Source organism: Astyanax mexicanus, chromosome 22 (genome assembly GCF_023375975.1).
Source record: "Astyanax mexicanus isolate ESR-SI-001 chromosome 22, AstMex3_surface, whole genome shotgun sequence".
Lineage (NCBI taxonomy): Eukaryota > Metazoa > Chordata > Actinopteri > Characiformes > Acestrorhamphidae > Astyanax > Astyanax mexicanus.
In genome coordinates this window covers 25,202,005-25,220,094 of record NC_064429.1, presented here as the reverse complement: position 1 = coordinate 25,220,094, position 18,090 = coordinate 25,202,005, and the positions used below count along the sequence as shown (strand labels likewise).

Below are 18,090 nucleotides of genomic sequence, written 5' to 3'. Positions count from 1 at the left end.
TGCAAAAAAATGACACTTGGAGATGCCCAAAGGCACACTTGGAGATCTGTGAAGCATTAAGGTGGCCCTTTTTTGGGTTTCTTTTAACTTGCGGTTAATTACAGCTCTGGAAAAAAATACGAGACCACTTCTGTTTCTGAGTCAGTTTCAATGATTTTGCTATTCATAGGTATATGTTTGAGTAAATGAACATTGTTTTTTTAGAAATCAATATTTGGTGGAATAACACTGTTTTTTAATCAGTTTTCATGCATCTTGGCATGTTCTCCTCCACCACACAATGCTTTTGGATAACTTTATGCCACTCCTGTTGCAGAGATTCAGAACGTTTAGCTTGGCTTGATGGCTTGTGATCATCCATCTTTTTCTTGATTATAATCCAGAGGTTTTCAATTTTGCTAAAATCAAAGAAACTCATCATTTTTATATGGTCTCATATTTTTTTCCCAGAGCTGTATATCCACAGTAAAATAGCCATGCGCATTTTCTGCGCAGCCTTAACCCTCTTGAAAATGCCGGTGACTTCACGTGGGCACGGCCAGTGAACGTCACTTACGCGCCAACGTGCGTGCAGCTCCAAACATGGAGTGTTTTTATGGGGCTGAGCTTCTGCTCGGATATTAAACCGGTTTCTGCAGCCTGGAGTTGAAGCTCAGCTCGAGCTATGTGATCTGATTTAAGCTTAAGTCTTCGCTGCTGAACATGCATTCTAGCTTTAGGAGAACAGCAGGAGGAGGAGCTGCAGGAGGGAGGATTTCACAGAAGAAGTCCAGAACTCAGACCACCATCAGCCGGTTCTTCTGCGGGGGAACAGCGGGGAACGGGGCTCAGTCTGCCAGTGTCTTGCGGGACGATCAGCAGGGCAGAGGGAAGGTGAGTGAGAGTTATTGAGTTTATTAGGGCAGATCTAGCCTGATCTGCTCTGTATGGAAGCCCATTCCCGCCACCTAAAAAATAAAAATAATCCAGCAACATTTGTATTATTATTATTATTATTATTATTATTATTATTATTATTATTATTATTAAGTAAACTGCTATCTCAATATTTTGAGATACTAAGTCAATATTTTGAGATACTAAGTCAATATTTTGAGATACTATCTCAATATTTTGAATACTATCTCAATATTTTGAGATACTATGTCAATATTTTGAGATACCATCTCAATATTTTGAGATACTATGTCAATATTTTGAGATACCATCTCAATATTTTGAGATACTATCTCAATATTTTGAGATACTAAGTCAATGTTTTGAGATACTAATTCAATGTTTTAATAATAATAAATTTAATTAATTAAGTTAATATAATAATAATAATAATAATAATAATAATAATAATAATAATAATTTATTTGCTGGATTATTTTTATTTTTCAGGTGGTGGGAATGGGTTTCCATAGCTCTGAGATTGAAAATCTGAATTACTGAGATTAGCTAAAGGTTAATCCTCTGTGAGAACAGTCCTTGGCTGTCTTCACTCTTACAGTGTTCACTGGGTTTAGACTGACAGTAAACATAGCTCTTATTACCCCAGCTGATTTAGCTACAGTAGTTATAATTGTTCAGAATAAATAGGAATTTGATATTTGGGTGTTTAGAAGGAATCCAGCATCCCATGCTAATGTTTATGTTTAGTACACTGACCTACTACTACTTGAACCATAATAAAGCAGATTTTTTTATGATAAGTACCTTTTTTATTTTAAGAACAGTGCAAAATAAACAATGCAAATACAACTACAACATAGGAACACCCCCTTTATATATATATTTGCACAGATATGTGTACATATAACGCTGGGACTCTACGCTTACCCCTCATTACCATCCCACCCCACCTCAACTCCTCCCTTCCACACCACTCCCACCCCACCACACCCCTTCTATTGGTCATTCTAGGGAGAAAAACTAAATAAATAATAATAATAAAATGTATATGGTTATGGATATTTACATTTCTATTCCACAAATCTTCTTTTCCATTCTTCTGCAGAAAATATACAAATATATATCTTACCACCAATACCCATATTCTTTTATTGCATTAAAAAAGAATGTAGCAAATATATACATGTAATAAATATATACACACATATACAGCAATGGAAAAAAGAGACCACTTAAAAATGAATTTTACCAAACTTAAAGCTGTATGAATATAATCAAGAGGAGGATGGAGAGATGATCACAAGCCATCAAACCAAGCTAAACTGCTTGAATATGTGCATCAGGAGTGGCATAAAGTTATCCAAAAGCAGTGTGTAAGACTGGTGGAGGAGAACATGCCAAGATGCAAGAAAACTGCGATTAAAAAACAGGATTGTTCCACCAAAAACTTTGAGTATGAACTTTATTTATGTATCTGTTTGCATTATTTGAGGTCTGATCTTTTTTTGTTAATTCAGCCATTTCTCATTTTCTGCAAATAAATGCTCTAAATGATAATATTTTTATTTGCAATTTGGGAGAAAGGTTGTTCGTAGTTTATAGAATAAAACAATAATGTTCATCTTATTAAAACATAAATCTATAAATAACAAAATAAGAGAAACTGATTCAGAAACTGAAATGGTCCTCATGTTTTCGGAGCTGTATATAAATATTTATACATTTCCATAGGGATGTATTATTATCCCTACATAAATGACCATAGCTATTCCTTAAGTCCATGCATTCATTTATACATAACATATAAAACAAACAAACCGTGCATCTCTCCAATGGTTAATTGCCTGAGTCATTCAGAAAAAATCAGCATTTGCCTCATTTCTTTCCGTACTAAATCAGTCTACCAAACTGTTTATAAGACACCAACATTCTAGTTTGAATCCAAATTGTAGTGTTTATATCTACACCTAATAAAACTGATTCATCGCCCAAAACAAATAACCTAAGACTAAATAAAATTTGCATGTCTAATACTTCAGAAAGTAAATCATGTGTTGTGGTTCAAAATTCTTGTACAACAAAGCAGATTAAGATTAGAGTAATAGTACTAGTAAAAGTGTTAACCCAAAAGGGCCCATGATCCTTTAAAAGTTGTGGAAAGTCACAAAGCTTCTAAGTCACATGTACTAAACGTCCTGACAGCATCATCACAGGACCCTGGTTGGTTAGTGCTAAAAATAAAAGTATCTTCTTTAAAAAGTGTATTTTTATTTTTCCAGCTCTGTTCCATTAAGTTGAACAATTCAAAAGCTTTAAGTAAATGTTTTACATTCTAGAGCAAAAGTTATGAAATTGTTGTCTTTTATGTTACATCAAGATTTTAATCCTAACATATTAACAGGCATGTTCCCACAATAAGAAAAAAACATGAATGAAGTGCTTAATGATTTTATCTGATTCATTATTCTTGCTTTTTGGACTTGTTTTTTTGGCTTGGTGATGTAGAAGAGGCAGAAAGAGGCTGATAGAAGAGAGTCTTTGGAGAAGCGAGCCAAACTCTCTCATGATGTGGAAGAGTCTCATGAGGACCCGAATGAAGTGGGCTTCAGCAGCAGCAGCATTATCAAATGTAAGAACAGAGGTAGGTGGTAACTACTCAAACTTATGATCTTTAAAATTTGGTTTTACAACAAAAGGAGGTCGTGTGCGCAAGACAAGTTCAAGATCATCTATTTCAGACTGCAACACTCGCCAGATTAGCATATATTAGCATTCACACATGTAAAGTTAATTCAATTCCAGCAACTCCTCTTTTGGTGTGTAGTTTTTTTTTGTCAATGAGTGTTTAATTTTTATTATGAATGTATGATTTTTATTACTTTTTATGTTTATATGTTTCTGTGAAATGTTCATTATGTGTACATTTTAATTCTTGCTTGTCGTTGTAGATGAGAGAGCATCCACCTCTAAAGGCAGCCTATCCTCCTCTACTCTGGAGAGGCTGCGAGAATTCAGCTGCCAAGCAGATACTGAGAGCAGAGCTCCAGATCAGAGTGTGAAGATGGAGATGGAAGCACCAGACATGGGATACAAACAATTGAAGATGGAGGAGGATACAGAAGAAGAGTCAAACCAGAACAAACAGGTTGACAACTGCCTTAATAGTAAATGCTGTATGCAGTTCTGTTAGTGGAGTTTCATAGACAAGTATAAATACCATGACAAGCTCCAGCCACATGCTGTTCCCATTTTTCCAAAATTCTAAATATATAAAAAGTTGATCTAAGTGATCTACATTTGCTCTTGGTAAAGACTTTGTATTCTTTTTTCAAATGTTCAAATTAGAATACTTTATTGAGTGTAACATTTCTATGGAGATTCTTTAATCAGAAAAAAAACTTTAATTATAAAGACTTGCTTAAAGAATCCCTTTATCCCTTTATTAAGGAAGTTTCAATTATTTGTTCATGTTAAACTGTGAATCATTTGTATGTACTTCAACATGTTTTATCTATTTTATTTTTTTAATGTTCTTCTCAGGGGTTTAACTTCAGCAAGTTTGCTAAGGCTGGCCATAGTTCTGCTGCTACTGCTACTGCTGCTGCTGGTGGTGGGGTTACAAAGAAAAGTCCCCCAGAACCTGCAGGTCCCAACAGAAGAACAAAAAGCATCTACACTCCCCTAGAACAACAGTATATGGAGATTAAGGAGCAATACAAAGACACTCTTCTCTGTGTGGAGTGTGGCTACAAGTACAGATTCTTTGGAGAGGATGCAGAGGTGAGATATGAAGCGTACTGTGTGTTCAGAAAGTTGCAGTAGTGTTCCTATGTAAACATGTCTATTCAAATACTAAAGTGTATATCTTCTCAAAAGTATTGTTGTTTTGTAAAATATACACCTTTTAATGGCCATTAGTGTTCTCCTCCAAGCATGTCCAAATGCTGCATTGGTGAAATAAAAAAAAAAGGCCTTTACCTTTTGACAGTGTTGGTTGCACCATGCAAAAATGTGATACCTAAATATTGAGTAGAAAATGTATGTGACTAAATTAGAGATAACTGAGCAAAAAAAAAAAAAAAAAAAAAAACAGTACGGATAAATGAATTGGCTTTTTTATGTAAAAGAAATTAGCCATTGAGAGCTCAGGGATTTTATTTAGAAGGCACTGTTATTCTATAAGGGAAAATAGTGTTTGTAGTTATTTACTATATGTGAATAAACATACAAATAAACACAATGGACTACATCACGATTATCATAAGGTCATGTCCTGCTGCAGTTAGAACAAACAAACCAGCATTGCTCCCAGTCGAACCACACACGCACACACACACTATACACTTACTCACACTATACATTTACAGGATGCAGAATTTCAAAAAGACTTCCTTTTTTTTTGTATCAACAGATCGCAGCAAAGGAGCTGAACATCTTTTGTCACCTCGATCACAACTTCATGACAGCCAGCATCCCCACTCACCGCCTCTTTGTCCACGTCCGCCGCCTCGTCTCTCAGGGCTATAAAGTCAGTGGGTTCCCTTCAAGCTCACACTATGAGTTTGATGTAAAATGTAGATTAATAGATATTTGGAAGCTGTTTTTTGTTATTTTTATTAATTTTTTTTAAAGGTTGGAGTTGTGAAGCAGACAGAAACCACAGCAATCAAAGCCTCCAGTGCCAACAAGAGCTCTCTTTTTACCCGGCAACTGAGTGCACTTTACACCAAGTCTACACTGGTTGGGGAAGGTACGCTGATGATAGTTTTTTTTTTTCTCTTTTACTTTTTTTTCAGTAATAATTAATTTAAAAAATCGTAAAGTGTAGCATTTACCAAAACTTAAAACATCACCTTTAAAATCATGCTCTTTCTCCACTAAATGCTAAAGTAATATATCTAATAATACTAATCTGGGCTGGAATGCTGCAACTTTACTATGTTACTTCGGTGGCGCTGCACAAAACCTCTGACCAGAGCTGCATATAGTCATATTTGTGTAAAATCTTTCTTTTATAAACGTTCTGCACAAGCATTTTCACACATACTTATAGTAAGCATATTAATAAATATTAAAATGGTCTGTTTTTATATATTTTTTGTAAGACTATATACTGACATGCAATTGTAGTATATCATGATACAGGGGCTAATACTGTGTCCCATGATTTTTGCCATGTTCCATGAAAGCTAAAGAACATTGTACATTGACCCATGGGATATGCATGTAAGGCCTGTTGCATTGAATGTGGATGTGATTGATTGATTTCTGCCAGAGTTGTTTGTCCGTTCACATAGACATTTCTGGACAATTATGTAGCTGATCATGAGCATTACCACCCACTGTACTGTCCTCTGTGGGCGGTAATGCCTTCTGTGATATATTCCTAAGAAAAACGCCATTAACACGGCCTGCACATCTTGGAATGTCCTAGAAATTAGTTATCCCATCCATCTGGCACCCATTGTCCTGTCTTGCTTAAACTCTTAATAATTCACAATGCCTTGCGATGCATGCTGACCAGTGTTTAATCTCACTCACAAGATAACACCTCAATATTTATATACAGAGGTGGCTTTCCAAAGCTGTCTCTGAGATATAATTTCTTCTATTGACATACTTGACTTCACAATCAAGTATGTAATGGAAGGCACTGTAACATTAACTGGAAAATGTTATCAATAAAAAATAGTAGTTTTCCAATTTGTCAGGCTATTAGTCCCATTAAATGACTAATTTTTAATCATGCCTATATAAAAGTAGTCTTTACATGTGTGTTTGTACTGGGAAGTCTGCTAATGATGAGTTAATTTGCTGTTAGCTTCATCTGTGTGGGCATTACTAACTCAATGTATTTTTCCTCTGCACTGAAAATCCTCTCCATTGTAGGGTCAAGGATTTAATTACTGTCTGGAAAGCTCTGATTAACTCCATGAACTCACTAAAAGAATTGCAGATGATCTACCAGTGCAGTTCCTCACCTTCATATCTGCATAATCTGTTGGATCATTAGTTGTAGTCACTAAATAGAGAAAGGTTTATGATAATAGCAAATAATGATGCTCAGGATCAGAGTGTTAAATTAAAGTGCAGTCTAGTGCAGTCTATTTTTTTACTCTGTTTCAGATGTAAACCCCTTGTTGAAGCTAGGGGATTTGGAGCAGGCTGAAGACGTGGTGCAGGACCCTCCCACCAGCTATCTGATGTGTGTGAGCGAGAACTGGGACAAGCTGAGCAAGGAGCTGACTGTAGGCCTGGTGGTAAGAGCCTACTTTGAACTCAAAGAAATGAAGGTTGTATATAAATGTAGGACTAGACTATAATTAAAAAAAAAATATGCTGCAATTACCCAACCCACTCACTAGGACTCCCCCTATCACTAGTAGTGCCCCAACACACCAGGAGGGTGAAGACTAACACATGCTTCCTCTGATACATGTGAAGCCAGCCACCGCTTCTTTTCGAGCTGCTAGCGTGCTTGGAGGACAGCGCAGCGACTCGGTTCCGGTACATCAGCTCACAGACGCCCTGTGCTGTGGATATCACCCTAGGAGTGATGTGGGGAGAGAGCGCCATCTACCCACCCGGAGGGAGCTGGGTCAATTTTGCTCCCTCCCTCTGAGCGCTGGCAGCTTGAACCAGTAGATGGTCTCCATATTAATGACATATCTGCTGTTTGTATCGCGACTAACTGATCCAGGCCTGCCAATTGTGGCTAACTGCTCCAACACTGCCAATTTCGGATGTTAGCATTTTTGCTGACCGATTTAAGCCTGCTTGATTTCAACTGTTCGCATCACAGCTAGCCTCTTTTTCTAGGTTTCTGCCTCTGAACCTTTGACTGCTTGTTTTTAGAAGTTTATACTCTTTGTCTTACACACGCACACACTCAAAAATGTTAAGATTCCTCAGGCTGGAAAATTGCATAATAAAAGTCAGATATAACAACAAATAATTAGGAACATACAGACAAGTTTATTTATTATTCAGATTATTAAATTTTATTTGGATTTTGCTAAATAATATTTTGTTTAAAAAGCCAGCATTTTAAGATATTTTGAAGTAGCCTAGAATCCCTTAAAATAACATCTGGCATATGTGAATGTCTCTAATAAATTCCAATAAAGTAATTTTCATGCAGATAAAGGTATGCCAAAACTACCGTATTTTGACAATCTCGCAAAACTGGCAGTGGGTTTTAAGTCATAATATTCATAAATAGGTGCTACTCTCAGTTCACTGAATTAAAGCTGGGCAGAAGGGGCAGATTATTATAGGCTTTCACAGCCTGACAATGTCCGAGCATAATGACATATACCACAGGCTGTGGATTTTATATTGATTATATTGATCAAGTTGAAGAAATATATTATGATATATGGTATTTTGCGCATTTCCTGCTGCACTATTTAAAGGTTATTACTGTGGATATGTCCTTCTCAGGAGAACCTTAAAAAGTGATTCTATATTTGCGTCGATCCTGAGAACCCTTTTTTTCAGATTTATCTTAAAGAGTGTGGTTTAGCAGTAATTGGAAAATTATCTTTCCTGTCTTAATTAAATCATGTCCAGCGGGACTGTTTAAATGAGTGAGTTCTGAATTAGCCCCTCTTAATCCATGCTGATTGGTTTGACCAGGTCAGAGTGGATTGATTAAGATTGGGTGCTTTTCTGTGCAGGTGGTGCAGCCCAGCACAGGAGATGTGATGCTGGACTGTTTTAAGGACAACACTTCTCGCTCAGAGCTGGAGGCCAGAGTTCTGAAGATCCAGCCTGTAGAGATCCTGGTGCCTTCCGACCTGTCTGAGCCTACAGAGCGCCTGCTGCGCACCATTGCTCTGTCCAGGTGAGACATCCATATATTTACATTCATGTTCAGCTGTGTTCTGATTGATGATTGATCTGGATGATCAGTATATGAGCCAGTTAGGGTATGTAGAGTGGATCGGCATCTGATACATATACTTGTTTCCCAAGAGTGTCTTGTGCTCTGTGCTAACTAAATGTAACATATTTACAGAGGTGTCAAATAATTATTTAAAAATACTTTGGTACCTAGTTTAAGTAAAAATGTTGGTTATCTATACTTTACTGACGTAATTAGATTTTTCTGATGATTTTTTTACTTCTATTCCTTACATTTTCACACAAGTATCTGAACTGTCTACTCTTTAAATTTTAAAAATAGTCTTGTTACTCCTATTTCACTTCAGCTTGTTTTCTTTCCGGCTTTTCATCGTTCAAAAAAAAACCCTATCCAGATAAATCTCTCCATCAAGATAGAGTAAATTTGATTGTAGTTGAATGAGAAGTATAAACATATATCTTTCCGACATCCTATTAGTTTATAGGCGCTTATCAGTCACGCCTGCACACGTCACAAGAAAATTGTCCGAAATGTCTCAGCTTCTTTATTAAGTTTGCATTATACTAAAATACATTTTCAATAAGCCTATAAATGATAATAATGATATGCTAATGATAGGCAGCCTAGTGCATTCCAAATTTATTAAAATTACCATGTTAATATAACATTATAGTCATTATGGCTTTTTAGAAAAATGTGTTTTGGGACAATAGACTCCATTTTTTCCCCTTCTGTTACTTTTACTTTTCTACTTTTTAAGTAGTTTTAAAACCAGTACTTTTACACTTTTACTTAAGTAAAAAGCTTGAATTGATACTTTAACTTCTACAGAAGTAAACCCTAATATCTAAACTTTTACCTAAATAAAAAGAATGTAAATAAGACACATTTTCTGACATCTAATGAGAGGCATTAATTGACTTTATACACGGGCAGCCCCAACCTAAAACTCAAAATAAAACAACTTGCTTTATAGTCTGTGTTTAATCCAGTTTGTAACTAATTAAATATGAATAAATGTATTAATGTATATATTATTCATTAATCCTTTTTAAAGCTTTTTTGTCACTAATGTCACTTACAATGTTCTTACCAGTAAGCCTTATCACATCACTTTCAGTCACACTCAATAGCCTGTAGTTACTGTGAGCCGCCACAAGAGGTCAGTACATAATTTGAGAAAATCATTTTAGATCAGTGCATGCATTTCATTATTTATTAAATTATTTATTTATATATTTATTATTATTATTTTTTTTTTTATTGCTTAATGATTTTTGGAATCTTGTTTATATACTCAATTTAATTATATTACTTAAAATATGATTTCAGATTTTAACAAGGTTGTTTTAATTGTATTTATTATTTTTAACCAAATATTAGATGTTTTTAACATATATTCAGAGCATCACTGGCTAAATTATTGTTTTGTCTGGTTGACTTGACTAGCTGATTCATAAGAACACTTACATGATGATCAGTAGTCATATGTATCTTGTTACAGTAATTTCACAAAAAAATATGTAATTTTACAGTAATATGTTATGCACTTTGTTGTTTTAACTTAATACATAAATAATATATTAATAAAGTTTTAAATGCAATGTTTGGTAAAGCATATTTTTTTCTGTTTTAGTCTTAATTATTGATGATCGTTGTAAATACGGTCAGCATGCTCCACTCTGCAGCGTTCTGGCCTCATTTGTTCAATGCCGTCTGCTTCGGAGGGACGTGGTGAATTGAGATGGATGCAGTGATGGAGCATGGCTAGCCATATCTTCCTTTCTATTTGACCACAGCCTTTGTCAGATACTCAGTGCTGCTTTGCGGACCGCTCTGTGGCCTCTGGGCCTAAAGAGAAAAGGTTAGTCTGTGAAGAAGGAGGAGAATGGATGGCCTTCATTATGGTTCAGCTCTGCCTGCACGAGTGTTTCATCACCCTGAGAAACGCTCTGGGTTAGGGAGATAGCATGTAGCATCAAGTTTAGTGTCTGTCTTTAGCTTGCTGTGGAGGAAAGCTCTTGCCGTGATCATCAACGTGGGGGTTTACTTTACTTTGGTTTGGTTTGGTGTGGTGTGATTTTAGTATTCTCCTTCTCAGTATGAGCTTGATAATAGGCTAATTAAGGTGGAACAGCTGAGTTGGGAGGGGAGTAAACACTAAAATGTGCCCTGCAGGGGATCTTTCAGGGCCAGGATTGAATATCACTGCTTTAGAGTTCTTCTTAAAAGCCTTAAAATAAAAAAATCTAATTGTTTTTTTGCGTTTCTATACATTACAGTGGACTTTGTAAAGCAAAGTAATGCGCTTCATAATTGGATTACTGCAGAGCATTGTGGTTTAAATTCAGTTGGGGATTCAATTATTAGTAATCTGATCAAAATTTGATTTTTGCTTTGCATCCGGCCACTAAACTCAGACTAAGATGTGATATAAACTTTTAGTTTGGCTCTGAATGTGTTTTTTTTAACATATTGCATATCTGTGTTAATGCTATTCTCCCAATTCCACTACCACTGTCTGTTTTCACTCATGCACAGACTGAAAAATCTGAGAATACTCTAGTTAAACGTATATATAGACCGAGGAATACTTTTACTTAGCTAAAATCCAGCTCTCTTTATTGGATTTCTTAATGAGATCAGAGTAAGATCTAAAAATCAAAGTATGCTGTTTACATGAATACTTGAATAATCAGATATTTGCAGTAATCTGAGTATAGAAAAGTGCATATAAACACACTTAGTGTGTGTTCACACTTGAAAAACTGGAGCTGCAAAGAAAAAAACAAACAAATCCGAATCATGATCTGGACTCATGGCTTGATATGATTCCATTCAAGAATAGTATAGATTCTGCAGAAGCATTTAGAAAATATTATTTTTTAGAAATATCTCATATGCAAATGGATATAATCAATGGTAAAAATATGCAAAAATGTGTGTATCCTCAGCCCCATTATATGAGCTGATTTTCTTTGTGAAAATGAATACACGTCCTCTACAAGGAGATCACTTCTTTTAAATAATAGATAACGACTTTATATTTAACATATGCATAATAATATAGGAATATATAGCAACCCAACATTGAACTTTGAAGCAATGGAGCTGGGTTCTGTGTAATTATGGTGTTTAATTCAGGACATTAGGGAGTTGAAGAAAAGGTAAGGTGTTGGCCATCTAACATCTGACCACACTATATAGTGTACTTTATGGACAGTCCAACAGTTTTATGGGAGCACATGATCTTTAACAGTAATGTGTTTCTTTTACAATCTTTTGGCCTTGGGAAAACATGCTAATATCTAACATATGTCCACTATGTTTACCACGCATACTGTTTGCAGAGTGATTCTGTCTGTATCTCACAGTGCTATTATTCCTCACTTTGAACAGAATAGTGCTCTATTCTTCTCAGATGGTGTTACGACTGTGTTTGTCGGAGCATGAAGCAAAAAGTACATCCTGCTTGCAGGGATTGTCTGAGATTTCCCAGTAGATCACCAAGCCAAGGAGGGCTTGAAGCAGAACAGCTAAACTTCACTTAGACATGAAACTCCTTCATCTGAAGAAAAGCTGGAGGTTGGACTTGATGTTTACCCTCCTGTTCCTGAAGGGGTTGAAAAGACATTTTCTTTTTCAATAAAAATACACTGTAATATGGCAAAAGGGCACATGTGTTTTAAATAAAATACTGAAATAAACCCTAGATATATTGGTATTCTCTTCCTAACCTTTTTAAGACTGTAAAGGCACCAAAAACACATTTGTTAAGTGTTGTTATTTGATGTATGGAGCAATGCACCAGCTCACTTAGCATATTAGCATACTTTTAACACTTTGTCTCCACAGCATGATGTTCTTTTGATGTGCTACAAACTGAAGAGATTGTAGCTGGTTAGCTTTTAGCCTTTCCCTCACTCGTTTTCAAATATATGCTTTTCCTCTTCTGTCTTAGCAGAAAAACATAAGTTCTAACTTTATGTGTATTCAGTTGAGGTAGTCCAGTTTATTTTAAAGGACTCGGAAAGCAGATAGAAAAGATAGTAGAAGAGAGCCTTTAGCCCAGTGAAGATTCAGTTTTTGTCTCCCTTGCTATTAATTCAGTGTTGGTTGGCTCAGTTTTTAAGGATAGTCTTCTAGTAATTAGTACTTTTAATTCAAGCATCATATGTCTTCAAAACTTATAACCTTATTATGTGAATGTATATGAATTTAAAGCACTCCACTCCACTAAATAGTATACAAAAAACAAATGAAATGAGAGTTTAATCAAGCTCATATTAAGCTCAAAGAGAGACGTGTCTTAACAAATCTGATCTTTTTTGCTTCTTTTAGCATCACAGTAACTGCAGTATTTAGTATAGATTGACGTCATTTTTAGACAATGGAACACCTGTGAGCTGTCAGGGTGTGTGTGCACAGGTGTGATTTATCAGAAGACTGGCAGAAAGCTATATATGTGAATATCTGAGCTGTTGGTGTAAACTGACAGCGCACACTGTGTAAGTTCCTGTGGCTGTTAGCACATTTAACGAGTACCTAAAATGCTTGACAACAGTGTGTCAAAATGCTCTAAATATATCTGGTTAAGTTTAAGTTAAGTTTAATTGTGAAGTTTATGTTGTGCTCGCCAACAGAAAAATCCAGATTTGGTTGGTTAATGGTTTTGGATGATCTAATCTGGTTTACCAGCATTTATTTTTTTCTGGTCCGCTAGCTTATTCATGCTGGTTATGCTGCTTACCTAGCTTGGTCAGGTTAATCATGCTTGTAGACCAGTTTAATCATCAAGCATAAACAAAAAAAGAATATGTCCTGTGCTAGCCAATGGCAAAACCAGTCAACCAGCTTAACCAGTTTGAACTTGGGCTTTCTTCCCCGCAGGGATTGATATTCATACCAATAAATAGACTCGAACAGAATTCTAAATAAATATTTCTTTTTTTTTCTCCTTCTGTCCTCTTCCATTTTGCTTTTTATTTGTCTGTCTCTATATTTTTATTCCTCTCTTTATTTTTAACTCATCTTCCTCTTCTTCTAACTTGCTGGGTGCCGTCTGATCCTGCATATTGCTCAGGTTGACTTTTGAAGAAAAAAAAAAAGTCTGGGTGCAAAGTTAAATACATCATTATTCACAATCTAAAGGTTTTGTATTGTGAAGCTGTGCCACAAATCATGAATTAATGAATGAAACCAGCTCTCTGCTCTGCCCTTTGACCCAGCCTGTAGGAGTAGCAGCTCAGTACAAACTGTGCAGCAGCACTTTTTTTTTTTTTTTTTTTATTAAAGAAGCAAGAGTTTGTTGTGCAGACAGAAGGCTTTGTCCATATTCATACCCATGCACTATTTAACATTTGATCATAAGAGATATTTTATTATGATAGAAATAATTTGATTAGGTGACCAAGTATGTCTGTATATGTAAGCATGCAGAAAAATATGGACAAATTTAACACTTCATAAAGTCTCTAACTGTGTTTGTATGCACACAGTATTTAAAATTAAGTTTAAGGTATGGTTTTCAGTGATAGAAATAATTGAGTTAGTTGACCAAATATATTTGCTGTCGGAGAATGTACACATACAGACAAAATGAACGCAGAGTACGGACTGAAGGCACCATCCGTATCTGTATTTATGCAGTATTTAACATTGAGCTTAAGTCTTAAGCCTTTTGACTGACAGAAATTATTGGGTTTAGATGACTAAATCTGGAATGTGCACAAATACGGACAAAATGAACGCCAAGTACATACAGAAAGCTCTATCCGTATATCTATATCCATGCAGTTTTTAATGTTGAGCATAAAGAATCCTTTACACTGACAGAAATAATTAGATTAGGTAACCAAATGTGTCTTTATTTGGATGTTATTGCTAGGTGCTAATCGAGTGAGAAGCTGTACATAGTAATGCTAAAAACACATTTTTTGCTGGTGTTAACTGCCACACGTCTCCTGTTCTCCTCTGTTTAAATGGCACTCCTTGTGCGAACATATGGACGCTGTGTGTGGAAGGCTAATTAGCCGCAGTTGTGGGGACATTGCGATGATGGGAAAGGCCTGCTGATTTACTGATCATTTCAGAAGAGTATGATGGGCATTAAATTGGATTTGTTTATCAAGGTCAAAAGCACCATCTCTGAATTGCAGTCTTTATTTTTTTTTATACTTTTTCCCCATCTGTTTTGCTCTCGGTTACTAATCCTTTTGTTTCTATTCCTCTGGGACAGTTAGATTTCCCTTCTCTAACAAACTTGAACATTGAACATGATAATCAACAGATAAGTTGAATCAAGACACAACCCCCCCTAGACTAGGCCATTGCAAAAATTGTGACTTGCTTAAATGCTTTGGGTCATTGTCTTGTTGCATGACCCGTCTGAGCTTTAGCTTTAGCCTGACATGACCTGACATTCTTTTGAAGACATAAAAACAAAAAATAAGAGTTTTTGTTTAGCATTACAGCATCCCAAACCATCACAATGCCACCACCAAGCTTCACAGGTTTTTGTTTATGAATCCTCCTTTCCCCCTAATTCACAGTGTGCCATCTGGCCTAGCACTTTTCTCAGGTGGATTTTTACTTGAAAACTCCACTGACTAGAGTGTTGGGTTATAAGTCAATCAATAAGGTTGTGGGTTCAATACAAGAGTACAGCCATAAAAGGCATTAGCACCCACGTTGGACAGTGCAGTGGGTGGTAATAATTGTGACCTGATCTGTGTCTGGCTAGGATTTATCATCCCTTTTCACTGCAGGAGAAACATGGCATTATTATTTTGACATTATTTACAACTACAAATAAATGTTTTGTACTTGTTAATGTTTCTCAATACTGTGGGGGAATTTTGGGCTACATCTGCTCTCTTCTAACACCCTTTTTTGACACATTTACTGAACACTGAACACAGTTTTTACTTTCTTTAGATCTAGATTTCTTTAGATTTACAGTTCTTTTGATCATTGTCTTTTTGCATGACCCAACTAAGCTTAAGTCTTATCTGACTTGCTTTTAAAGATACAGAGCAGATTTCAAACTTCCCTTGTTTGATAGCAAGGCATCTAGGTGCTGATGCAGCGAAACATCTCTGAACCATCACACTACCACCACCATGCTTCATAGGTGGTATAAGGTGTTTATTTTGCCAGACAATTTTTCTTGGTGAACTTGAGACAAGCATTTATTAGCAATGCTGTTTTGTCATAAATCTCATGTCCAGTGTTTTTCGGGTGGTATGGAGTCATAAACACTAAACTTAACTAAGGCGAAAGAGGTTTGCAGTTTTTTTTTCTGTGTGATGTTTCCCTTTTATTTATTAAATTATAAAATAATGAACCCCATGACATTATTATTTCCTCCTGCAACAACATTTATTGGCAGGAAACCCAAAAACCTGACATCCCTGTTTGGGAAAGAACCAGCAAGTCAGTCACGCACACATGGGGAAGCAGTGCAGTGTTTCTGGTTTCCATAGCAGCTTCATTTCTTACTGTTTTCACATTGTTACAGCTTCACCATGGCAGCTGTTTTTTAGACAGTTCTAGCTGTTTTACTGCCATGTGTTTTCTTGAGCTTGACAGTACAGTTGCTAAGACATTGGTGAATGACCCCTGCCCCGTTCCTCTTCCCCAAGTTGCCATATAGGTACACAGGGGTCTAAGTCAAGCCAGCATATTAAAAAAAGCAAATATTTTTGATGTTGCTCCAGGGAGTAATTATATAGCAGGGCAACCTGTCATACTTTTTAACGCACGCTTGGACGCCACCAAACCCATTTTTCAGACTTCAGAACCTGTGGGTGTAAAAGGCACATTTCCCAATAGATTGGTGTGAAAGTGTCAGATTGTAAGTGAGCCCGCTGCCAGCCTGTCAGAGCATAATCATGGCCTCATTTGCCTGTCATAAGTGGAAGGAAGTTCAAGGTTTCTGCGCCATTCACCTGAACAGCTGTCAAATCAGCGCGTGGGCATTTCTACATCCGCATCCACTCTTAAAAGGGCACTCCAATTATGCAGCTCGGAACTGAAGCTTGTTGAGCATTAGCTATCTAGTCATGCTATTGGAATATGCTTGTTTGCGTGCTTGTTTGACTCTGATGCTCGCAGGTGTTTGACTGCTGAGCGCGTTACTGTTCCCCTTCTTGTTCTGTTTGCTTGAGAGACGGTTCTGCGGAGAGAAACGTGGAAACTGGTATGGAGCTCCTCAATTCACTGCCACTGGCTTAAAGGAGGCATAAACCACAGACCTGTCTTGTATTGGATGAAGCTTATTTTCTAATGTGCTTTGTTTAATGCTGATCTGTCTCAGCTCTAAATCTTTCTGCAAATGTTATTAAAACATATATCTTCAGTGAGACCAGATAAGATCTGATTTTACTTTTCCAAGTAAAAAAAAAAGAAAAGACCTCAGGTATGGGGAATGTGGTTTTCCACAGTGTGGTGGAATAATAGAAAAATATTCCCATAGAAATTAGCTCAGTAAGGAACTTACTCTGTCAAACACACACACAGACAAATAGAGAGAGGGAGAGAGAGAATTAACAACATGTGTCCTTGGTGATCTGATTGCAATTGGCCAGCTCAAAGTGCAGGTGTGAACTGGATACATGTAGTCTCAAATCCAGGTTCTGTTTAGGATCAAACAACAGTTGTGTAAATCCTGCTTTTTCTGTTGGGTGACGCACTTCTCCAATTTCTGGTGTGATCTGTCAGTGATTTTTTTTTCACCTGTATGCCCAACTGTATCTCATATTGTATTCAATCTAGATGAGCCTATAAAGCTACAGTTTCCTCTTTAAGTGTATCTCTTAATTTCACTCTAGTATTCTGATTCTGATTCTATATCATCATTATTTTTGTGATGATGTCAGGCCCCTGAACACATCGCCATCTACCAAGAACCCTACACAGACATTCATATAACAAACACAGTACTTACCTGAATCCTGTAAAAATGGCGGCGCGCGAGCCACCCGGGTCCTTATGGTCTGGGTAGAGACCAAGGGGTGTTCTGGGGCAGGGGAGCCTGGGGGTACCTGTGTAAAAGAAAACATACAAAATAATACATTAACATTGTAAAATAATTATCAATACTTACCTGGATGTCCAAATTTATGCATGCTTGTCTTATTATCTGTAAATATGTTAATATTGTACGATAACTATCATGTATATTTGTCTTACCCACCTGCCCACTAGTTAATTGCTTGTTGGTTTAGCCGGAGGTGGGCTAAAGGTATTTAAGGGCAGGCGGGTACACTATTGGGGGGAACACACACTGGTTAAGCGTGGCTGGTATGCCGACGGGAGTTTTATTG

At 36.5% G+C, this 18,090-nt stretch overlaps 1 protein-coding gene and 1 long non-coding RNA gene across 3 annotated transcripts in view; one reads left to right on the top strand and one right to left on the bottom strand.

Annotated features, from left to right (window-relative positions):
• Nucleotides 1-540: 540 nt before the first annotated feature.
• Nucleotides 541-18,090, top strand: part of msh3 (mutS homolog 3 (E. coli)) — a 92,322-nt gene continuing 74,772 nt past the window's right edge. Inside the window, exons 1-8 of one of the 2 annotated variants that reach the window (XM_049470189.1) lie at nucleotides 541-873; nucleotides 3,403-3,526; nucleotides 3,846-4,042; nucleotides 4,438-4,677; nucleotides 5,309-5,425; nucleotides 5,530-5,647; nucleotides 7,024-7,157; nucleotides 8,577-8,743. In XM_049470189.1, the coding sequence (XP_049326146.1) occupies nucleotides 703-873; nucleotides 3,403-3,526; nucleotides 3,846-4,042; nucleotides 4,438-4,677; nucleotides 5,309-5,425; nucleotides 5,530-5,647; nucleotides 7,024-7,157; nucleotides 8,577-8,743 (1,268 nt within the window). In that variant the 5' untranslated portion in view covers nucleotides 541-702. Of the gene's footprint in view, nucleotides 874-3,402; nucleotides 3,539-3,845; nucleotides 4,043-4,437; nucleotides 4,678-5,308; nucleotides 5,426-5,529; nucleotides 5,648-7,023; nucleotides 7,158-8,576; nucleotides 8,744-18,090 lie in introns of both variants that reach the window. The other variant, XM_007243932.4, reaches the window with a different exon arrangement.
• The window catches only part of LOC111197675 (uncharacterized), a 139,363-nt gene continuing 139,047 nt past the window's right edge, over nucleotides 17,775-18,090 (bottom strand). Inside the window, exon 3 of the long non-coding RNA XR_007428793.1 lies at nucleotides 17,775-17,808. This is a non-coding gene — a long non-coding RNA (uncharacterized LOC111197675). The remainder of the gene's footprint in view (nucleotides 17,809-18,090) is intronic.